Below are 22813 nucleotides of genomic sequence, written 5' to 3'. Positions count from 1 at the left end.
GTTCTGCCAAATGTCCTCGTGGCCCGTAAACTCTGCATTCTTTCTGCTCACTATCAGTAGTACATCTTTCTTCCCAAGCTTTGTTAACCTACCCCTAAGTCTCAGATAATTGAAAAATGTCTAACCCTACACCTTCACAAGGCAATTCTACCAACAAGCAATCGGTTTTTCTAACACCTGGACATCACTTAGAACTTGTTGGCTGTTATCTCTTTCATGGATTAAATCTCCTTTATTGTCGATTCGGCTTGAAAGTACAGAAAGGTCAAACATCAAAGAACATCCTTTCTTAGGAAAATTTTACGCAACAGTGCCACGCTCAGGACGAGAGGACATAGTTTCAAGCTGTGCCAGCGGAGGTTTAGGTCGGAGAAGAAGAGGAATTTCTTCACAAGAAGTGTGATTAGACAGTGGACCAGGCCGCCCAGGGAGGTGGTGGAGTCACCATCCCTGGAGATGTTTAAGACTGGACGTGGCCCTCGGTGCCATGGTCTGCCTGACAAGGTGGTGCTGAGGCGCAGGTTGGGCTCGGTGATCTCACATTCCAAAATAATTCATCCTGCGCTTCTGGGACCCATCACGCCCTCCCAAGATGGCGGCGCAGCCCTGCCGCCACTCCCAACATGGCCGCTCGCAGGGCAGTGCGCACGCGCCCTCACCCCTGCCGGCCCTTCTCGCACGGCGCCACTCTCAATATGGCAGCGGCGCTTTCTGCGCATGCCCGTTGCGGCCCGCCGCGCCCATCATGGCGGCGCGGCGCTGACGGGCCGGGCGCGGTGGGAGCGGGCGGTGGAGCGGCTCCGGCGCGATGATCCCGAGCGAGGAGGTGTCGGCTCGCAGGAGGGAGATCGAGGACAAGCTCAAGCAGGTGGGACTGGGCTTGGGACTCGCTGCGGGCACTGCCGGGGCCGCGGGCTGGGCCTGGGCCCGCAGCCCCCTGGCGTTGCCGCGGAGACGAGGCTGGGTCTGGAGGTCCCCACCGGGCCTGGGGGCGTCCCGGGACCCCTCAAGGGCCTCGTCACCCCCCTCCTGGCTTGGGAGCGCCCCCAGGTCCCCTTTAAGGCCTGGTTTGCAGGGTCGGGGCATCTCTGCTCCCCACTTTGGGCCTGGGCTTCCTCTCTTCGTTCTTGGGAGCATCAGTGGGCTCTCCCGTCAGGTTCTCGGCTGCAGCCTGTGAGACCAGCCCCGACAGGCTGCCATTCCCCCTCTGCCTGGGGGCTTTGGGGACTTAAAACCGGCCCTTGGTTGCTGCTTTGCATTGGCCACTTGAGTTCTCGGCGGATTTGGAAGGTGCCAGTGCAACACCTGTGTTGTGCTGTGGCAGGGAAATGTGTGTTCTTAATCGTTGTGCCTCAGTGGGAAAGGTGTTAATTTTACGTTGTGCTGAGGCTCGCGGCGTTGAAGGGAAGCAAGTAATCCATAAACCCCTCACTCGTTACATGGTGTGTCCCCACCTTGGGTTTCTTGCCCTGGTTGCTGTTAAGAGGTGGTAGTGTTAAAATGTGGCCTCAGCATCAGCCCAAACATGACTTGCAGCAGTGTTTACAAGATTGGTAAAAACCTATGTGTAATGTTTAGTGACTTAAACCTTAGTGTTCAGAATTTAAGAGTGTTTTTTCATCTTACTGACAGGAAGAAGAAACTCTGTCCTTTATCAAAGAGAGCCTTGAGAAGAGTGACCAGCTCACCAAGAACATGGTAGGGACGTCCTCATGTTGGGCCTGGCTTTATTCTTTCTTAGGTTTTTAGGTTTATTAGTTTTCAAGGCTGTTGTGCCCATCTAAGGGGTGTGGAGCAATGAACCATTAGGGGCTTCAGTGACTGGGCAAAAGGGAAACCTGAGAAATGCTTCAATCCTGAGCTTCTCTCTTGCTCTGCTGAGGGCTCAGATGAGCTGTTGGCCTCATCTCTGCTACAGTCAGTCCTCTCTCTTGGGGAAAAGGTATTAATAGACCTCAGATTAGTTTGTGCAACACCATCGTTTTGTTGCTTCATGAATTCAGGTTTTGTCTGGAGTTTTATTTTGCGAGTGTTCTGTGTAAAGGTAAAAAGTAATTATTGTGCTGTAATTGCTCATAAGCCCTCAGTTTATGTACTGTGTCCAGTTTTGGGCTCAGTGCTTTAAAAAAGTCATAGAGGCAGCACCAGAGAAGTGTGGAAGACATGACACAGCAGTGAATCTCATAGGAATTACCTTTTGGCCTAGAAAAGATGACACTGAGGCACCCTTTGATGAGCTTGCTATGGTTTTCCACCTGTCAGAAGCAATATCACAGTCCTTTTTGAAACCAAATGTCTGTGGTGGAAAAGGTTTTCGCTAGACTGGTCCTTGTGCAGCTCCTGTTTGGGTCTCAGTGGTGTGGAGCAAAGGGGCTGCTGGTTTGTGCTCTTGTTGCTCTTTTTACATGGGGCACCTCCAGGCAGTTCCTGGGTTGATTTTCTGCTGGCAAATAAAATTTTGCTTGTCCTTTATACTGTCTTGGAATATTATCTTCACTCTTCACAAGCATTTAATTTGGGATTGGGCCTTCCCTGTATAGCAGGATTGGCCCATCCTTATATAGCAGGTGATCTGTTTTGTGATTGTTAATAAAAGTCAGGACATAGAGGGATGGAAACAGCTGCTAAGGAGCCATGGCAAGTTAGTAGCAGAGCCCAAAAATAAAAGCTGGGCCTTGAAGATCCCAGATTTCCCTGCTCTAACTCCTACTCCACTGCATGGATCCCTAGGAAGGAAGCCCTCAGCTGTTGGGTTTCTCTCTTGGTGTGCAGGTTTCCATCCTCTCCTCCTTTGAGAGCCGTTTGATGAAGCTGGAGAACTCCATCATCCCTGTTCATAAACAGACAGAGAACCTGCAGCGCCTGCAGGAGAATGTGGAGAAGACTCTGTCCTGCTTGGATCACGTCATCAGTTACTACCATGTGGCCAAGGACACAGAGAAGATCATCAAGGAAGGGTGAGTTGAGCAGGTAGATCTTGCTGGGAGCTTCATCCTGTCGGATTTTTGAGATGGAGGTGGGAGAGCTGACCCCACACACCCATGGTGTGCTTGGTACCCTTCCCACACTCTTTCCTCACCCCCAGTCCACACTGACTTGACCTTCAGCCATTTCCAGAGGGCAAAGACAGCTCAGACTCTGCGCTGGGATCTCTTCCAGATCTTGCAGAGGTGCTGCCATAGCAATCTCCATGAGCATTGGTGGCTTCCCTGTTTTCCTCTGCCCTTTTCCCAAAGGTTTTCCCTGCCCACTGAGATTGTTCATCCAGGATGAACTAGAGCTGTTCTGCAGCCTTCTTCTCTGGGAGGGTGTTGGATGGTTCTTCTCTGGGGTGGGATGTGCAGTTCCATCTGCCTTCCCATCAGGGCCTGTCTGGGAGAGGAAAGCAAGGCTAAGACTTGTGTGCTGCTCCATCATCAGTACTTCTGCACTTGCTGTGTGGATTGGGTATCCTGCTGTGGCACTGAGTGCAGGCAGAAAGGAATTCCATGATCTCCTCCTAGCTGAAGGAAAGGGGATTGAAATTTTCCTTGTTACTTTTATCCTGAGTCTGGTCCGGTGCTTTCATGGTATTTTCTTTGTTTGCTTCTTGGGGCACTACTTTTTATTTCTGGCTTTATTTTTAGCCCCACGGGGAGGTTGGAGGAATACTTGAATTGCATGGACAAAATCCAGAAGGCGGTGGAATACTTCCAGGACAACAACCCAGACAGCCCAGAGCTGAACCGTGTGGTAGGTCATGGACCTGGAACCTGGCATGGATGAGAGAGCAACAGACACAGCCCTGCTGCTTGTCCCCTGCTGGGAGAGGCTGTGGGTTTGCTGCCTGGGGAAGGTGGTGTTTGGGCACAGCTAAAGGAATGATTGCTTTGGCTTCTGTTTAAGCCTGTACTGGGCAGCATTTCTGCTCCTGGCGTTTTGCTCTCTCTGTGTTGTGCCAGGAGGACTCTGAAAGCAGCTCTTGCACCTGTGGAGGAGTTGATTGAACCTCCTCCTGAGCAGCTCTTGTCAGTCCTTCAGCTGCTTGAGCAGAATGGGTGATCTGTTTAAATCCCACTTGAAGACTGAACAACTCCCAAGCAATTTTTTAACTTAATTCCCTTTAAAAGTCTCTCAGATTCATGCGTGGTTGGAGTTTGAAGCCTGCAGTACTTGACAGCGGTTAGGAAGGATGTTCTTATGCAAAAATACTCACGAGTGACTGATTACTGAAGTCCTGTTCTGCTTCTGTCCTGCTGTTTTGTGCCAGAAATCCCTCTTTGAGCGGGGCAAGGAATCCCTGGAATCGGAGTTCCGCAGCTTGATGACGCGGCACACCAAGCCAGTGCCACCCATCCTCATCCTGGACCTGATCAGCGGCGATGAGGAGATGGACACGCAGGAGGAGATGACCCTGGAGCACCTCCCAGAGAGTGTCCTGCACGACATCATCCGCATTTCGGGCTGGCTGGTGGAGAATGGCAGGAATCAAGGTGGGTGGTGCTGCCTGTTGTTCCTTTGTGGGCATCTGGCAGCACTGGCAGGACAAGTGAAGCCTTAATGGCACCTTTTAGGTGAATAGTTCAGTCTTTCCATCAGCTGAAGATCCTGCTTTTTTTTTTGTAGTGAGACGGAAGCAATGGTTTGACAGTTGAACAGAATGAGTTGTGTAAATAAAGCACAAATTATGGTAATGCAAAGTCTGTCCTGTAGCAAAAATCCACTGCACTTGCACCTGTGATGCCTTCAGATGAAGCTGCAATGCTCAGGTTTTATAAATGACTTATTCCCATTTGGGAAATATTTATGACCAGACCTCTTTGTATGAAATGGACAGGGGAAAAGCAGCACAGACTTTCTTCACTCTGTACATGTCTCTCCTTTCCTGTTTTGCAGCATCAAGAACTGCCTAGAGCTTTGTAGTCCTTTATTAACTTTTCCTTTGGGATTGAATGACTTTATAGACTTGTACAGGAAATGTGAACTTTCACATTCATGCAGCTCCAAGAATCACCCCCCCACCTCAATGATTTATTCCTGAGGGGGGGGATTACTGTACTTACCAAGTATGAAGAACGTCCTTAAAATCTTCTTAAGAATTTTTCCATGATCAAAGGCAACTCATGCATATAGAGCATATTTTATTAGTCAGTTTGTATTCTGCTTTCAAATGATGAGAACCTCGTTAAATTCCTGAGTGCCCTGAATCCTGAAAAGTGTGTAAAGTCTCTCATGCTGGAAACCGAGCACTTGGATTGACAATGTCTTGCACAAATATCTCCTATCAGTTCCACCACTTGGTAGTGGTGGAATTCATGTTGTGTGTGGTGGGAGAGCTGGAATGAAGATTGCAGGGGAAGAGAGAAGAAGTTTTTGAAGAAAATAGGCTCTGTGAGGGAAGGATGCTGACTTGGAGTCCCACACCAATGCTTTTAAATCCCTGTAGGGGCACAAAGTGTTTGCTTGGCCATATAGTGTTCCCTGTTGGCTTATAATCTTTATTTTTACCTTGTCTCCTCAGATTTCATGACAGTTTACTTCCAAATCCGCTCTGTGCAGCTCGACCGCTCCATCAAGGGGCTGAAGGACCATTTCCGTAAGAACAGCTCTTCCTCTGGGGTGCCATATTCCCCTGCCATTCAGAACAAAAGGAAGGACACCCCCACCAAAAAGCCAATCAAGAGACCAGGTGAGTCCCTGAGGAGGGATCACTGCACTGGATATTGAACAAATCTTCAGGCCCTCTCTCACTGCTGAGGTGTCTCTGTGTCTAAAATGTGCTTTTAGGACATTTAGGTGAGATTTTGGAGGTAAGCACTTCTCTGCTCTGGATTCAGCACTGGGATTACAGACATCAGGTCTGTTCTCTGGGTGCTGTAAAAGGAGCAGAGAGGCCCTGCATAAAGGGAGAGGAAAAGCCTTAACAAAGGAGATGAGTAAAAAGAGCCCTGAAGGGGCTGTAAAAGGATTTGATCTGAGAACACCTGTCCTCAGCCTTGGCATATGGCATATAGTCTGTGCCACAGCAAATAGAAAGCTGACATCTGATAAAAACATCACTTCAGTCATTACCCATGAATAAATTATTATTGTGCTAGAAAGCAAGAAGTCCCCAGGAGTTGAGACGGGGATTAGGCAGGTGCCTACAAAAACGAGATACGACATTGAATTTTAGAAAGGCTCTTAAAGCTCTTGCCTCAGCCTGTCTTAGGAAGAGCTATGAATGTGGCTGGTGGGTTATTCCTCCTCTCCTCACAATGCAGTTTTGCTGCATTTGGTGCTGCTGGTGAGGTTGGTCATTCTGGAGTTCCTGTCTCTGGAATGTGCCATCTAGTGGGAGCACAGCCAGGAGGGACAGCAAAAGCTAGCACGGGGATATTGTTCCTCTGTGTCCCAGCACCCTGTTGTCTCCTTCTGTAACATCAGAAAAGTTCATATTTCTATGGGTTTACCTGGCCAATACTCCCCTTCCCTATTTTGTCCTGTGTTGTCCAAATACTCTTAGTGGGTTCAGGAAAATAGTAAGAAATGTGGGTAGGGACTGGGAATGGATGGGATGGGGAAAGGGAGGAAGAAGAAATACCCATTTTAATTGTGTTGTGTTTATTTTTATAATCCTGATGTGAATGCAGTCCTCATCCCAGGTAATGTGTGTCTATGTATGTGTGTGCTGGCCCTGGTGCTCTCTCTCTTCACTTCTGCGTGTGGAGAGGCTTTGCTGGGCCTCTTCTTGCTACAGCAGAGGGTGTGCCTGGGATATTTGGAGAGGGGGAAAGCTGTAGCATCCAGACATCACCCCTGTGGTCTTCTAAAATCAATCTGTGCCATTGCTGCTGTGCCCTGGAGCTGTCCCTGAAAGCTGATGGAATTGGTCTGTGAATTTCAGTGAATTTTCCCCTGGCAGGAGAGAACCACCTGATAAAGGCTCAGAGGCACTGAAAGGTGCCAGTGGGTATTTGTAGTTGAGCCATGGGAAGCTCAGGTTGCAGATGCTTCAGATTTGGTCATCAGTTCTCAGTTATCACCTTATTCTGAAAAGGTTCCTGTGTTTTTATTGCTGTGAATTCAGCATGGTCAACAAACATTTCTGAGCAGCCTGACAAGTGATAAAATCTCCTCTGTGCTCTAGATAAAGAGTAAGGGAAGGGGGAGATTGTTTGTTTTCATGGGCAGATTACTGAAAAAATCCTAGGGATTTTTTAAAAGAGTCTTAGATCTTGGATGCTCCCATAGAAAGGAGCCCACATGTTGGAGAGCACAAGTTCCTACAAACAGGACTCCTCCAAAGTGGATGCATTTGGGCATCCAGAATTACTTATCATGAGGAAAGTCTCAGCTGTAGATGTGCCAGAAGATTTTCATGTCTTTATGCCCAGTTATTTGGATTTTGTGAGATGGAGCAGGTAAAAGTCACCAGAGCGTGGTCTGAATGCAGTTACAGAGCTGATGGTGCATGAAGGAAAGGGTGTCCCAAGTGATCCATTGGGTTATTGTTGATGTCAAGAAAAAATAGTGGCTCATTTGTCTCCAGTGTTCTGTGAAGCAGTCAGAGAGAACCAGACTGTAGCTCTTGAAGGACAGTGGATGTTGAACCTCGTACACCAGCCATCTCTTACGACTGCTGAGTTGTACTTAAGTGAAATTAAAAATGGAGAAAAACAGAGTCTTTGGACAGAGATTCACTGTTCCTTCTGCAGTTCCATCAGCTTTCAAGCACAGCTCTTGAGGTGGAGCTCTCACACCCTTTTCACAGTGGCTCTCTTCAGAGCAGCATTACCTGATGGTGTTTGATTCCCCTGGGTTTAGCCTTTGTTCAATGTGGACAAAGGTTTTTTTCTGTTCTGTTACTTCATTTCAGTAAGTAAAGCCAAGTTCTGCCAATCTGAGTGTCAGACAAGGGGGTTTTCTGACAGTTGCAACAGGAGAGTTGATTTCCTTGATCCTTGAGGAAGAATATCCCAGTGCACGCCCCAATGCATACTTTAACCTCTTGCAAGGGGTAAATAACAAACTAAATCTGATGTGCTATAGCTCCTTTTTTTACCACAAAACAAAGCACAAGAGAGGCTAAAGGGAAGGTGAGTTATTAGGGGCAGGGTAACAAGGCAGAGATAGCCCCAGGAGCTGTGCTAAATTCTAGAGAACAAGCTCCATATCCATGTGTTGTTTCAGAGGGTCTTCATCCCTCTGTTCCTGTTTTGTCTGTTGATGTACCCCGTGCTGTTTCCTGTTGTCATATCATGCAGTTAAAAATCCAGCTGCTGGAGATGCTTCTAAAGCAGAGTTGTCTCCTCTTAACTGACACTTGACAGGTCGAGTTGGGCTGATTCTGAAGTGTTTTGTGGGCTTTTTCTGGTTTTAGTTTGCTGTTTGGAATGTCAGCACTCTGTCTCAGAGAGCAGGTGTATTCAGGTTCCCAAATCATCCTGCTGCAAGCCTGTGTGCATAAAATAAAGCTTCTTTGTGATACCTGTAGACCCTGTGCTCTCTTTTGGCTTGAGAGCAGCAGGCAGCTCAGCAGTGCTGCATTTTTAGGGAAGGATGGGGCCACCTGGCCTGGCTGCCTGCAAAAGCCAGAGAGCATTGTCTGGTTTCCTGCAGATTCCTGCAGCTGGTGCTTGAGAAAAGAGGAAGTGTTGCCCCCCTGCTTGGATAGAAAACTGCCTAATGGAAGAGAGAAACAAGAGAATGAGTTGCAATTGGAAAAACGTGTCTCATGCGTGCCCATACCCCACTCTGTGTAACAACTGGGCCACAGAAGCAAAGGTTTCGGGTGTTTTTTGACCTTTGGAGGCTCTTTTCAGGCTACAGGGGAGCTCTTTTTCAGTTTCCTTAGTGCTCCAGTGGGGTGATACCTGAAAGCAACTTGAGTGGCAGAATAAAGAGCCCATTCCTGCTTCCCAGACTGATTGCTGCCTGGCTTGAATGTGATGTTTTCATTAGTAGCTGAAACACAGTCCCATTTGGTTAGGGAGCTGCCTAATAGGGGAAAACAATCCTGGAACAAAAGCATTTGGCTTCCACCAGAATCCATTAAAGCCTAATTATGATGCCAAGTCAGAGGGATGCAGCAGCACTGAAGTGATGCCCCCGGATGCTGAACACTCGGTGTGTGTCAGTAAACACAGGTAATTGTGCTTATGCAAATAAAATGCAGCATAATCGGCTCCTGAAATTGAGAAAAAGAGGAAAAAATAAAAAGGAAAAAGAGAAGAAACCATCAAGGGTGGGCTGTGAAAACTGCATACCTGTGGAGTGAGATCCTGCTGACAGCAGCAGCAGTTGTAGTGTCTTGGTTTTCACACCAATTCACCCTCTATTTTTATTCCTATGTATTTTCCCCCTCCCCCTAGATGCTTGGAAGTGGGAAAGATGAAGGAACAGATAGAAGTACCTGGGTTGAGCTGCTCTGCAGCTGCTAGGCCATGGCAGCAGCAGTAAGGAAGAGCCCTCATTGCTCAGAGGAACTTGCTGGTGTGCCCAAGCTCTTGAGGTTTCTGGAAGTAGCTAAGAGTAAAGTGGAGATATGGGGTGTGAAGAGCATCAGGAAGCTTGGGAGAAGAGGCATAGCCCTCATTTGATCATATGGCAGAAGCTTAGGAGCAAATGCATCAGCGAGGAAGGGCATGAGCCAGCCCAACTCCCAGGTGTGGGTTGAGAGGGGAGAAGTTTTTCTAGAAGAACGTGCTTTACAGATATGATTTATTTTTTTCTTTGCAAAGCAGTTGAGAACACTCTGAACTGGCAGAAGGACAATATTACCTGTGAAATATTACATTTTGGGAACCGTGTTCTGTCATTTAGTAAGTGCACCAGCTTAAGGCAGTTTGGTAATTCAAGGGGAACTTCTTTCTCCTGTTCTCTCCCAATGGCTGGGGGACCTGAAGTTTCCTTTCCCTTGCCATAAATCCCTTTGATGATGGGATGAAGCTGTCCTGCACCCTGGAATGTTGTTCTGCAGCAGTGTGTACTTGGGCTCCCTTCAGCATCTGGGCAGCCAACACTCATTTCCAGGCTATGCTGTGGCTCACAGTTAGTGGTGGAAGTAGAGATTTTCTGCATGTTTGAAGTATTTATTACTTTATAGCGGAAAAACAATTCTTAATTTTGGCAGCAGCATTTTTATGGTTTTAGCTTCTTCATTTCCTCAGCCTGGTTCTGTTTCATTTGGGTATCCTATAGAAACCCCTTCCACCTTCCCAAAACTTCCAGTTCCCTGTTGTGCAGGCAACAGCAAAGCTCTGCTATGAGAGGGTGTCCGTGTGCTTGTGATAATTGTAGCTTGTTGCATGACAACTAACCTTTTAATGTGGAAACACTGCCTAGGCTTCAGTTGTCACATTAATGCTTTGTTTTGTGCTTTCCAGCTGTATATCCAGCACTGCCTTTTGTTCAGTTCTGTCTGGTTTTTTGTGTGTTTCAAGTATAAATCTTTTAACCCAGTGTTATTTTTTTTCCATGGTTTTAATTGATTTGCAGTTCTTTAGAAGAGAAGTGTCTTGGGGATTAGGGTGGCTTAGTGCAAGCTAGACATGGGTGGGCAGCATCCATTATTCTGGGACTCCTGTGATGGGAATTGCTGCTGCAAAAAAAGCACAGAGGTTGTCACCCTTTTACTGCTTCCTGTACCATTCCTTGTCTTGGCTCTGGGGCTCCTGATGGCTCTTTATTGATTATGCTCAGAAAATACCCCTTGGAAAGGCACCTCTTACTGAATGACTGCAGTTGTGGCTCCGAGGAGCAGGTAACATGTTGCCAGACAGGAATTGTCCATATGCAAAGCCCTGCTTCTGCAGCTGAGGAAAAGCAGCAAACCTTGGATGCAGGGTACCAACTCCAATAAACCCATTACAGGGAAGGGAGCTTCATGCCTTCCCTTCTCTGATCGTGTTTATCACCCAGCTGTACCATGCTGCATCTCCAAACTGATTCTGTATCCCTGGCTGGAATTTATGCCCCCAGCCTCAAAGGAGGGAGACATTCTGGAAATGCCATTGTATCTGCACACTTGGACATGAGTTTGGGGTTCACGTTCCCGTGCTGAGCATCCTCATTGCTGCCCAGCATCCTCTTGCTGGGCCCAGGTGACTTGCTGGTGGAGGGCTGGTGTTCTGGGTTTGTTTTCTTTCACTCATTTTCTAGGTCTTCTTGTCTCTTCTCTCTGGTTCTGGTGACAGGCACGATCCGTAAGGCTCAGAACCTTCTGAAACAGTACTCTCAGCATGGTCTAGATGGGAAAAAGGGGGCCTCTAACCTCATTCCTATGGAAGGTAATCACAGCTCAAGCTACTTCACCCTTGACTTTCTCTGTGTATCAGCCTTGCTTTCCCAGGTGGGGCTTCCATTAGTTCAGTGCTTGGTGGACAGCATTGGATTGGGGAACCCAGGAGATGCTGAAGGGCCAAATTATTTTTCTTCTATTTATTCAATTTATTCAGAATTTACTATCTGAATTTCAAAGTCTCCATAAGCATGAGTACTGACCCACCACAGCTACCTGGGTAATGGAAGCTCTGCTGACATCTGCTTGTGGTGTTCCTGTTCTCTTTTCTTTTTGCCTGGACTCTCAGACATCGAGTTTCCTAGTGACCTTTCCAAACCTGATGCTGCAGTGTTGGACCACGGGTAGCTCAGAGTGTTGTGCCTGTACATCTCCTCTGTGGAGACCTGCCTAAATGGTTGTTTCCTGTTTTATGACCTCCTCTGCTCCCAGAGGTTTTGCCAGATGAGGGAGAAGACGTTTCAAAGCATCTCTAAGGTATTCCTGCCTCCTGTTGTGAATCCATCCAAAGCAGGTCTCTTCAGCACCTCTGCTGTAGCCTGCTAAACCCCAGATGGTGACTGACATCACTCATGTGGGGGAAAATTCTCACACTGAGCAGGAGAGGGGCTTTGAGTTTGGATTTGTAATGGTTGTGGGTAAAAATTGGATTCTGGTGCCTGCAATCCCATTCAGAACATATGGCAGGAGGTTCAAGGGACTATTGTGGTCCAAGAAACAACTTAACTCACACTTCTCATCAGGTTTCAAAGGGTTGCTACCGCTATATATAGCCCAACAAAAGGATTTGGTCAGGAAGCATTCCTGGGACTGTAGGGAAAAAGGTGTCCACCAGATCAAATAAGCCAGGCTTGAAGCAGCTTCCAGCCAGAGTGAGCATCCTTGCTGTGACCACCCTGGATAAATTGCACCTTCTGTTTGTGCCGGCTGCCATCTCACTAGGTCATGAGCATGACTTACGCGTTAAGCACCTTTCCGATGCCCTGAGCGACAAGCACGGGCCGGCTGCGGGTAAGTACCGGGTTGGCACTGGGCACCAGCTGGTCCCCCCTGCTTCCCAGCATGTCCCACTGTCGTGGTGTAGCCAGGGCTGTTCCTCTCCGTGGGCAGTCCTGAAGCATGAGCCTCCTCTGGTTAAGAAGCTCTGGCTCTTCTCAGTAGAATTCAGTCCTACTAATCACACCCCCTGAAGGCCTCAGCCAAGGAACCCAGCTTTGTCCAACCAAAGGTCACCGTGCTGAGGGACATTTTCCTGTAGGTGGCTGGTGGCCTCTTGGGTGCTGAAGCAAAGCAAGCAGGAAAGGGATCAGTGCAGCACACACTACAGTGTGCACCACTGCACCATAAGCAGTCTGTGTGTCCTCTGCTGATCAAAACTTTGGAAATATCAACCTGAGGGACCTGTCAGCATAGGGAAGAATTGGTTCTTTCTCCATCAAAAGTTTCTGGGAGGAGAGAAGCAGCAGCCTATAGCATAGAGAAGGCCTCTCTGTGTCATCTTACTGTCTTGCAGGATGGGGTCTGTCCTGCAGACACATCCAGCAGTGGTTGGCATGAGTTGGTGCTGGTCCTTGTATCACTTCTCATGCCTACCACGTAGGATCTTTGATGGATCTTTGGCCGAGACATTCATATTCTAGGACTCAGATATTTGCATTTGTATGCAGCATTGTGGCAGATAACTCACCTAGCTGTGCTGATATTCCTGCTTCATAGGATGTAAATGTTCATCAGCCTGGTTTTTATCTTGTTTCTGCAAGTGGGAAGAAGTTGCCTTCCAGGACAGCCTTTATTTCCCAGAAATGTTCATGCCAAATGGCAGTTCTTCATCTGCATGATGGATGGAGATAAGGAATTCTAAAAATACAAGCAGAGATGTTGAATAATTCACCTCAGACCTTCCTGAGTTTAGTACTCTGTGTTCAAGCCCTTGATTAAATTTAGTCTGTATCCTAGAAGAGCTCCAAACTTCCCTTCTGTCATGAGGCTGGAAAGAGGTGGTGCCCTGATGTGCATTTCCTGAGCTGCGGGTGACTTTTCCTGCCTCCTGCAGGGTACTCAGAGATTCCCACACACAAACCCAGGGCAGGAGTGGTGAGAAGATGACTCTTGTTCTCACACATGGATGGGTGCAAATCCAGAACCAACTTTCCCAGAAGAACCTCGTGCTCCTTGTGTAAACCAAAGGCATCTTGCCCTTGCAGGGAGGGACGACGTCTTCGACATCGAGATCGACGCATACATCCACTGCGTCAGTGCCTTTGTCAAACTGGCCCAGAGTGAATACCAGCTCCTGACAGAAATTGTCCCAGAGCACCACCAGAAGAAGACCTTTGATTCTCTCATCCAGGTCAGTTGAGCCTCTGTGCTTGTAAAGGATGCTGGCTTGTCCTCCAGGACCTGCTCAGGGAACCAGGGCCTGCACAGAGCCTGGAGAATATGTGCTCAGAGTCCCTCACTGGTACCACAAATGACCCATCACCCAAATGGGCATCTGGAATGGGTGTCCTGCCTTGAGCCCTTTATGCTGCCTGAGAAAAAGTCCTGTCCTTCCTCATGAGTCTGTGGCTTTGTTGCAGGAGTCATTGGATAACTTGATCATGGAGGGCGATAACATTGTCTCAGCTGCCCGGAAAGCCATCATCCGACACGACTATTCAGCTGTGCTCACAATCTTCCCCATCCTGAAGCATCTCAAGCAGATGAAGCCAGAATTTGACCAGGTCTTGCAGGTAAATACGATGGGATTGGAGAGGGTCCTGTGGCTTGGGTTATCTGGAGAACTTCTTGAAATGGATTATCACAGTGGCTTTGAGCAAAGCCATGCTGCTTCTGTCACCCAGCATGGACTGGAAGTGACACAAATACAGCTTACTCCTTTCTGTGGAGGTGAACGAGCAACTCAACATCTCTCAGCAGCAACTCTTTTCAGTTCAAGTCCTGACCCTGATGGAGCAGCACAACATCTTCCCTTTCTGCCTGGAGAATGTGGGATTTCAAGTGTTGTTGATCGTGCCGTAAATATTCTTCTGGCACATGGGGAGCTGAGAATGAGGTGCTGGGGTGAGGGATGAGGAGGGGTAGGTGCTGGGTGGAAGTTCAGATACTATTTGCTTTCCTTTTCTGATCTATTGTGGAACTATTCCAGGGAACTGCAGCAGGCACTAAGAACAAACTGCCGGGGCTGATCACTTCCATGGAGACCACTGGTGCGAAGGCACTGGAAGAGTTTGCCGACAACATTAAGGTAGGATTCTCCTCAGTGGTCTCTGCTCAGGCTTGGAAGAGGGTTTTTTGGAGCAAAACCCCTAATTTAGCTTTCAGAGACATGAGACCATGTAGTTTGTGACTGAAGCAGGAACTTGCTGGGACAAGTCAAATACCAAATGCTTGGTGCTTGGTTCAAACATAGAAGGCCTTTGCCTAAGACCCTTAACAGGCATACTACAAGTAATTTGACATGAGCATCAAGGCCTCTGCAGATACCAAGTCTGTCTCAGAATTAATCCTATTTAAAAGGAAAGGAAAATGGCTGCCTTGAAAAGTTTTGAAGGACTCATGTTAAGCTGTCCCTGTGTAAGGTTGCCTTGGTGAATGATAGGTGAGCTGAAGGTGTGATGATCACATGCTGAGCAGACCCCTGAGGTTCTGAGCTGCTGGTGCATGGCAGCTCTGGTTCCTGATCACCAGGAGATGGCACTGCAAGAGCCGGGCCTGAGGGTGTTGGGAGTGGCAGGATAAAGAAGCCTTCAGCTCACTTGGAGCAGCAGTTGTATTGTAGGTGTCTCCCCTTACATGCTCACCTTATGTCTCTCTCTTCCCTTTTCAGAATGATCCAGACAAGGAATACAACATGCCAAAAGATGGGACAGTTCACGAACTCACCAGCAACGTACGTGATGCTGATTTGAACCATCCTTTGGGGAAAACAGCTTCTGAAGGAGTTCTAAAAAGAGCAGTAGGGAGGTTTCTCAAATTAAGGTGTCTTGGCATTAACAATTACACAATTACCTGGGTTCCATGGCAGGATGAGCTGGTGACCCTTACTCAGCCATGTGTGGGAAAACACAGCAATTCAAAGGTGTGCAGTGATTTGTTTCTTGAATGCCTTCAAGCGTGGGGAGACAAGTGGTCCTTCATGCTCCTTAATAGCAGAGCATAGGATATGTAATGTTGGTTGCTCCTAACTTCCCTCCCTTGCTTCCAGGCCATCCTTTTCCTACAGCAATTACTGGATTTCCAGGAGACAGCAGGTGCCATGCTGGCATCACAAGGTACGTACCTGCATGGGGCTTGCTTGGGCATGCAGTTCCTTCCTCCAATTCCCTGGACATCTTCCCTGAAGTGACCAATCCTCAGCAGGCACTGTGAGCTTGTTCTCATCCTGTCCTTCACCCTGTGGTTTGTCTTGTCCTCCAATCTGCCTTGACCACATAGTTGGTTATCTGGAGAACTCCAAGGGATGCAGTTTTCTGCTGGCCTCCACACTTGCTCCTGTCAGGTACCATGGGGGTGATGTTTATTGCTGATGTGCTCTGAGAGAGGATGCCTGGGTCATTTAGCTCCAAGTCTGGCCCTGGCCTGGTGCTCTGTGACTATACTGGAGTGAGGGTGGCTGTTCCAGCTGGGCTGTGTGTGGTGAACAGCACCTTCCTCTGCCACATCCTCTGCTCAGAGTACAACAGCAGCAGCAAGAAATCTCCTCAGCCTCGAGGCATGAGCAAGCTGGGACTCTGGAGCTATTTGTGTGCCCTATCAGAGAGACAAATTTTAGTTCTGCTCTCCAGGCTGCTGAAGAGTCTCACTGCAGGAATAAATGCATAGATCAGAGTCTGAGAGCTGCTTGTGTCAGCTGGAGTGGGATTCTTGGTTCTGTGTAGAGCAGCAGCTCCAGGCTCTCCAGTGAGCTCTTGGCCTTGGCAGAGCTCTTGCTTTCAAGGAGGTTGGAATAGAGCAGACTGGAGATTCAGGGGACATAGTGCTCTGAGGGGGCACAGACTGGAGAGGGTTAAAGAGCCCCTTAGAAGCAGAGGTAGGAGGAAGCTTAGAGCTGCCTCCAGACTGTTACCTGCAAAGTCCTGTTTTGAAATCTTTGCTAATTCTAAATCAACTCAAATTAGGATGTCTCTGTTTCTGCCACATCTCCTCTAGCCACTGCCTTGTGCCTTTTCCACTTGAAAGCTCACTGTGCTCAGACCCTTCTGGATCTTGACTCTCTCTCCTTGGCCAAAGAAGTGGTTTGAGCTTTTTCTTGGAACAATCTACTGTTTTCCATGTTGTCCCCTGAAAGGTGATGTCAGCACTGTTGTTTAGAAGTCTTGACATGTTGTCTTGCAGTGAGATCCGTCTTAGCTGATTGAAAAGTCAGCATAGATTTGAGGTAGCTTTGCCTTGGAAATGGATTTGGACTGATTTGGAATGAGGTGTCTTGCTAAATACAACCAATGACAATGCAAACAATGTCTCCAGCAGGGGAAGGAGGTTGGACTCTGCCTTTCCTCTGTGATCTCCACTCCATTTGTGGCCTTGGAGGGACTCCTGCCTGCTCTCCTGTGCACCTGCCTGTGGCTGCTCTGTGTTAATATCTGCTTTGTTCTCAAAGGGATGGTGGTCTCTAACCTGTCTTTTTGCACTTTTGCATTTCTTTTTCTCTCTCATCCCTCCCCTTTTCTCTCTGCTCTGCCTAATCTCTGTAGTTCTTGGGGACACATACAATATTCCTTTAGATCCCAGAGGTAAGCAAACTTACCCACACCTACCTGTTCATATTGCCTCGGACTCTGGTGATGTACAGTAATTCCTTATCCTCCAGCAGTTGTAAATAAATTAACACATAATTGAAAAGGGGAGGGTAAATATTCCTTGCCAGTGGGCTGGAGAGAATAGGGAGGGCTTGTCAGCAGCAGACAATGAGGGATGCCACAAGAGCTGAAACAGGCTCAAGACACTCTGATGGCACAGAATCTCTTTGGCACAGGTAGCAGATTGGCCCAGCTGGTGTCGTGCTTTATCCCATGTGCACTCAGCTCCTTATTGTCCAGCTCCCAGCAACAGGAGCCTCGAGGCCTTTCCCATGTGAAAGTGCTGGTGAACTCGGACCACCCGAGCTAGGTCTGGCTGCCAAACTCTCTGGAGGGGGCAGGAGGAGGTGGCCACCCCACGTGTCCTGTGGGCCCCATGCCCACATGCCCTCGAGGGCAGAAAGCCATCTCCAGACAGAGGAGCATGTGCCAGCCTGGAGTCACTGTCGCTGTAGGGGCAGCCTCCTGTGCTGGCACAGTCCCTCCTAGAGCCAGGCAGGCCCTGTCAGCAACCATGGGGATGGCTGAAGCTTTCCAGAGCCCTTCTGCTTGTTTCAGTTACTGTTGTGTGCTTGCTGTTAACAGCTCCAGCTCATTGTTCTCTGATTGCCAGTTTCTAGTGCTTACCAACCCTTTTCAGCTGGTGGGGGAAGGATGGGGAGGAGGAGTTTAATGACTCTCTTTCTGGTCAAGAGGATGTTCCCTGAGCATCTGGAAGGAAAGGAGAGATTTCTGCCAGGGTGCTGTGCCCTTGCTGCAGACACAAGGACTGAGGGTGCAGGACTCTTGCCCCCTCACCCTGGATGAGCTGCTGACAGTGGGCTCTGAAGCAGGAGCTCATTTCACTGTCCATGGGAGCTAATTCCATAGCAACAGGGATGAGGCTTGTTGGAATAGAGGCAGGCTGACCACACACCCCCTTCCCAGGGCATGTTAATTGGCCTAAGACTTTCCTTTTCAGAGACCAGCTCATCAGCCAGTAGCTACAGCTCAGAGTTCAGCAGGCGGCTGCTGAGCACCTACATCTGTGAGTACCCTGCACATCTTCCTACTTCTGCCCCGTGGACACACCTTCACTGGGCTCACTCCTGGCTGAAGAGCACAGGCTGTGTTTCTTCTCCATGGGATCTTTCCACATTTGAGCTGGAGTCTGATGGGAGAGATGAAAAAAGGGTCAGACTGGGAGTTTCAGACTGTTAGAGTAGGACAGGGCAAAGCACAGTGCAGCAGCTCGCTGTGCTGCAGAGCTGCTGCCTTAAGCCACTGTCACCTTCAACCCCATGAAGGCTCCCAGCTGCCAAAGGGGAAGTTAAGAAAGTGAGATCAGTGGTTTCTATCTCTGTTACAATGGAGATCAGCTCCTTCAGCTTCTGTGAGCCTGCGTTGTGGCAGGTCCTGGGACTTCCTCTGAACCCAAAATGCACCTGTAGTGCCAAGGCATGGAAGGTAGTAGTTTGCAGAGAGGTTTTGGTGACTTGCTGAAGAAAAATCTGTGTAAGGACTGTTAAGTACATGTGATTGTAGCCTTTGTACAGGCAGCCAGGCCTGAGCTGTTCACTTTGCTGTGGGCCCACAGCTTGATTTGCTTTGTCAATAAGAAGTTTCAGTGCAAAACTTTCTGTTCTGTGTTTTTCCCTCTTAAGGCAAAGTGCTGGGCAACTTGCAGCTTAACCTTCTTAGCAAATCCAAGGTTTATGAAGACCCAGCTTTGAGTGCCATTTTTCTGCATAACAACTACAACTACATTCTGAAATCTCTGGAGAAGTAAGTGTGTGTCTGAGTGAATCTCCCTCAAGTCCAGGGCTGATTGGATGGTTTTGGAGCAGAGCTCTGCCTTGAGAGCATTTACTTTCCAGCCTGTCTCAAATCTGCTTTTTCTTCCATTCTTGAAACTGCTTCTTTGAAGGTTTTGCAGTATTATAAACATCACATTACCTGAGAGTGGAAGATAAAAGCATTAGGAAATGCCTTAGGTTTTAGAGAATCCTTTGATCTTGGGAGGATTGAGGATGTGACTTTGGAAAATAACTCGGAGTTGCTTCTGTCTCTCAGTTTGCACATTTCAAGGAACATTTTACTATGAAGGGCTGAAAGGAACTTGTTGATGAGGGGGTTGAAATGCTGCCATCCTGAGAGCAGCCCAGAGAGCAGCTGGCTCAGGTGCTTCCTCAGGTTTCCTGCTCTTCCAGGTCTGAGCTGATCCAGCTGGTGGCTGTGACACAGAAAACAGCTGAGAGGTCCTACCGGGAGCTCATTGAGCAGCAGATCCAGACCTACCAGCGCAGGTCAGTGACATCCTCTGCCTTTCCCTTGCTTTTGTCACTTTGGGAGCTCCTTGGGAGCCAGCACTGCTGGAGCAGCAGGAGAGATTCACCTAAACCAGAAACTTGTCTGAAACCAAAGCAGAGTATTTTTGGTTTCTAAGTGATTAATCCAACTTGGGAAGGGGTCACTGTGGGAAGTTTTGGGGTGTGTATTGTCTGAGTTGGCCTTTGGGTCACAGGTGAAGACAGAGATGCTCTGGTAGAGGTGTGAGTAACTTTGCTTCTCTCCCATCTCACTGCATGTGCAGCTGGTTGAAGGTGACAGATTACATCTTGGAGAAGAACCTGCCTGTCTTTCAGCCAGGAGTGAAGGTGAGAGGATGGGCTTGACATGACAGAAGTTGCCAGAAACATCATCTCCTTTGTCATATTAAAAAGTTCTCAGAAACCTTCTTTATATCTCATGCCAGTAGCACTCTGCAGAGTGAGCACTGTGGCTGGCACAAGTGGAGAGCAGCAGTGCCTTCTGCTCTCCCCTGCCCCAGATTCAGCCAAGTCTTTTAATCTCTGCCTCCACTCTTCTATCTTCACCTGAGCAGATGCCTCTATTTTGGATTTTCAAAACCCTGAGATCTTCCCTTGGAAAGGGCTGGAAGCATGAAGAAGTCTGGTTTTGTGTCTGTTCTGGCTGAAAATTATCCTTGTTAGGCCTACTTCAGCTGAGTGTAGGATGTGCTGGTCTCTGCATCTCTCTCCTCACTGCTGTAGGAGAGGGAATCCAGACCAAGTACTGGATATTGCTTAGGTTGGATGGGGAGTTGTGGGCAAACATTGGTGTTGGATATTTATTTCTGGAGATGAAATAAGATCCTTTCCCTCCTTTTTGCAGCTCAAGGACAAGGAGAGGCAGATGATAAAGGAGCGCTTTAAGGTAAGGAGGTGTTGGATGGTGTCAGAACATCCCCTGGTTGATAGGGACACACAGATCTGCCTGAGGAAGAGACCTCTTGGTGATCAGCAGGGGAGGGAAGGACCACAGACTGTGTGGAGATGTGATTGCAGATGGGCTGCTCACTGAGTTGCACTTTGGACAGGGTTTCAATGACGGGCTGGAGGAGCTGTGTAAGATCCAGAAGGCCTGGGCAATCCCAGACATGGAGCAACGGGACAAAATCCGCCGGGCACAGAAAACTATTGTGAAAGAGACCTATGGTGCCTTCTTGAATAGGTGAGACCTCCTGCAGCACTGTCCTCTCTTCTTTGGGTTTACTGAGGTCTTTGGGGCCTTGCATAGCCTGAGCTAAGCTACTTCTCTATTGTCGTGTCCTAGCTTCTCTGCTTTGCACACTCAGACATCCCCAAGCTGATCTTGAGTATTTGCAAACATCTGCTGTCACCCTGATTCCTTGGTCAGTGAGCACAAAGCCCTGAGCCACCCTGGGCTATTCATGTAAAATTTGTGAGGCCAGTTGTAAGCAAGTCACTTGCTCTTACCCTGTCACATTTGAGTGGGATGTGCTGGAGTGGAGCTGATTTGTGACAGAAGAGGGGCCAGTGGATATCTTTGCTGGGTTCCAGTTGTTTTGTCACCTGTTTTCTTTTGCAGATATGGCAACGTGCCCTTCACCAAGAACCCTGAGAAGTACATCAAATACCAGGTCGACCAGGTGGGGGAGATGATTGAGAAGCTGTTCGACACATCAGCATAAATTTCCAGCTGTTGTGAACTCTCCAGCTGCCAAGTACAAGCCAGTGCTCTCTCAGCAACCTTTGGGACTCCCTTCCCTTCTCCCCTGCCCCATTGTGGTGGGCAGGGTGTTATACTTGTATTTATCAGATTTATAAACCTGTGGAAACACTAACTCCTGGCTGTCTGTGCTCCAGATCCATGGGATAAGGCAAAGTCTGCCCTGTGGGCTCCTGTGTTTGCCCATCTACCTCAGCTGGGTTTGTGTTAATGCCTTGATGTGCAGCAGACATGGGGAGTGTGTTTTAAAAAAGGGAAAGAAAAGCACACAAAATACACCACAAAAAAAAAACCAAACCCTTATGGGTACAGCCCTTCTGTTAAGGGCAGGAGGCTGTGAGCTCCAAATGGTGCCACCTGCTTCCCTGGTGGATTTTGGGAATCTCAGTTCTGTAGGATCACAAGTTATTTTCACATGGTTAATCTCCACTGTTACTTAGTTCAGTGATGAAGCTTGATGCTGATTCTGGGGTTTGGGGATGCCTGGCAGGGCTGCAGTCCAGTCATGTACAGGGATATTTTACCCCAAAACCAGACCTGTATCAGTGCTCTGTTCCACGTGAGGCAGTGGGGTGATGGCAGGGTCTGGAGCTGTGACAGAGCAGTGGGAAGCAGAGGGAGCTCCATGGTGGCCTGGCTGGGTGCTGCTCCTCATTGACCTGAGGCAGAGCAAGTGTTCCCATAGTGATTTCCACTCAGCACCTTCCTCCCATACCTGTTTTTCTTTGTCTCCTGTCTTCCTAAACCTCATGCACCTCTTCCCTGCAAGCAGCCAAGCCCATTCCCTTCATTTAACCTATGGACATCACGTGAGGAGCAAGTGCTGCTCTCCCATGTGCCTTGGAGCAATCCTGGCAGACTTTGAGATGGGAGCTGGACTCTGACACTTTGCACTGAGGCCTTTCAGAGCGTAGGAGCACCTGTGTTGTATCTGTGGTCTCTGGCCAGGCACTTCCTGCTCCCCCCTCCCTCTCTCCTGCTGTCTGCTCCCTTGTTTGCCTTTAACAATTGAAATACAGGGTTTCCATAGAGCGAGGAGCACTCACAGTAGCTGCTGCTTTGCAATTTGAGGCAAATCCATTATTCACCTGAGCAGTGTTTACAGCAGTGTTTGCTGGTGTCCGATTAGCCCAGCTCCATGGAGGAGCTGTTGGGTGTTAGAGCCTGGATGAGAGCACAGTGGCAGACCCAGCTGCCTGCCTGGGCTGTGCCTCCTCAGACAGATGTTATTCAGGTAGCTCCTGCCCTTTCTGAGCCCCTGACCTCCTCTTCCTCAGCCTGGTGTAGCAAATGCCTGAAAAACAGCAGATGTGACAGGCTTGTCCAGCCCAGAGCTGGATGATGGTGTGAGTCCAAGTCTTGACCACTGCACCTGACTGTTTTTATGTGTCTGACCGTGCAGGCTCACAGTGCCAGCACGAGAGCCCTGCCTGCAGGGACCTTCCTCCTGCTGTCAAATCTCAAATATCTGTGGAAATCTGAGATCTTGTACTTGCTGTTTGTAACCTCTGCCAGCTCCAAGAGCCTCCGGAGGCCAGCAGGCGCCGGACAGTGTTTTTATACATAAGCAAAGCTCTGCTGACTTGAGTTACGTGCAGTGTTGAGTCTGCTGGATACACTCTGACACTCGCCAGAAGGAGCTGGATTCCATCTTTCTGCATCTGTTTCTGCCACTGCAGAAACAGATGAATATGAATTTCTTTCTTGAGGAGAGTGCGTGGAATTCACACTGAGCTGTAAA

General features: G+C 48.5%; 1 protein-coding gene across 12 annotated transcripts; it reads left to right on the top strand.

Annotated features, from left to right (window-relative positions):
- Positions 1-717: 717 nt before the first annotated feature.
- EXOC7 (exocyst complex component 7) lies at positions 718-21187 on the top strand. 12 transcript variants are annotated; one of them, XM_069032203.1, is made up of 22 exons: positions 718-868; positions 1633-1698; positions 2773-2957; positions 3627-3732; positions 4250-4472; positions 5501-5668; positions 6612-6623; positions 11157-11249; positions 12203-12271; positions 13465-13610; positions 13840-13992; positions 14409-14507; positions 15090-15152; positions 15468-15534; positions 16957-16995; positions 18023-18088; positions 18705-18825; positions 19251-19346; positions 19634-19697; positions 20215-20256; positions 20420-20553; positions 20932-21187. In XM_069032203.1, exons 1-22 carry the CDS (start codon positions 809-811, stop codon positions 21032-21034), a joined length of 2175 nt encoding a protein of 724 aa, XP_068888304.1. In that variant the 5' UTR covers positions 718-808; the 3' UTR covers positions 21035-21187. The 12 variants fall into 12 exon arrangements, with proteins under 12 accessions (XP_068888304.1, XP_068888305.1, XP_068888306.1 ...); XM_069032204.1 differs by lacking the exon at positions 6612-6623; XM_069032205.1 differs by lacking the exon at positions 12203-12271.
- The last annotated feature ends 1626 nt before the right edge of the window (positions 21188-22813 follow it).

This window comes from Aphelocoma coerulescens, chromosome 18 (assembly GCF_041296385.1).
Source record: "Aphelocoma coerulescens isolate FSJ_1873_10779 chromosome 18, UR_Acoe_1.0, whole genome shotgun sequence".
Classification (NCBI taxonomy): domain Eukaryota; kingdom Metazoa; phylum Chordata; class Aves; order Passeriformes; family Corvidae; genus Aphelocoma; species Aphelocoma coerulescens.
The sequence above is the reverse complement of the archived record's forward strand: the minus strand, read 5'-3'. Positions and strand labels throughout refer to the sequence as shown.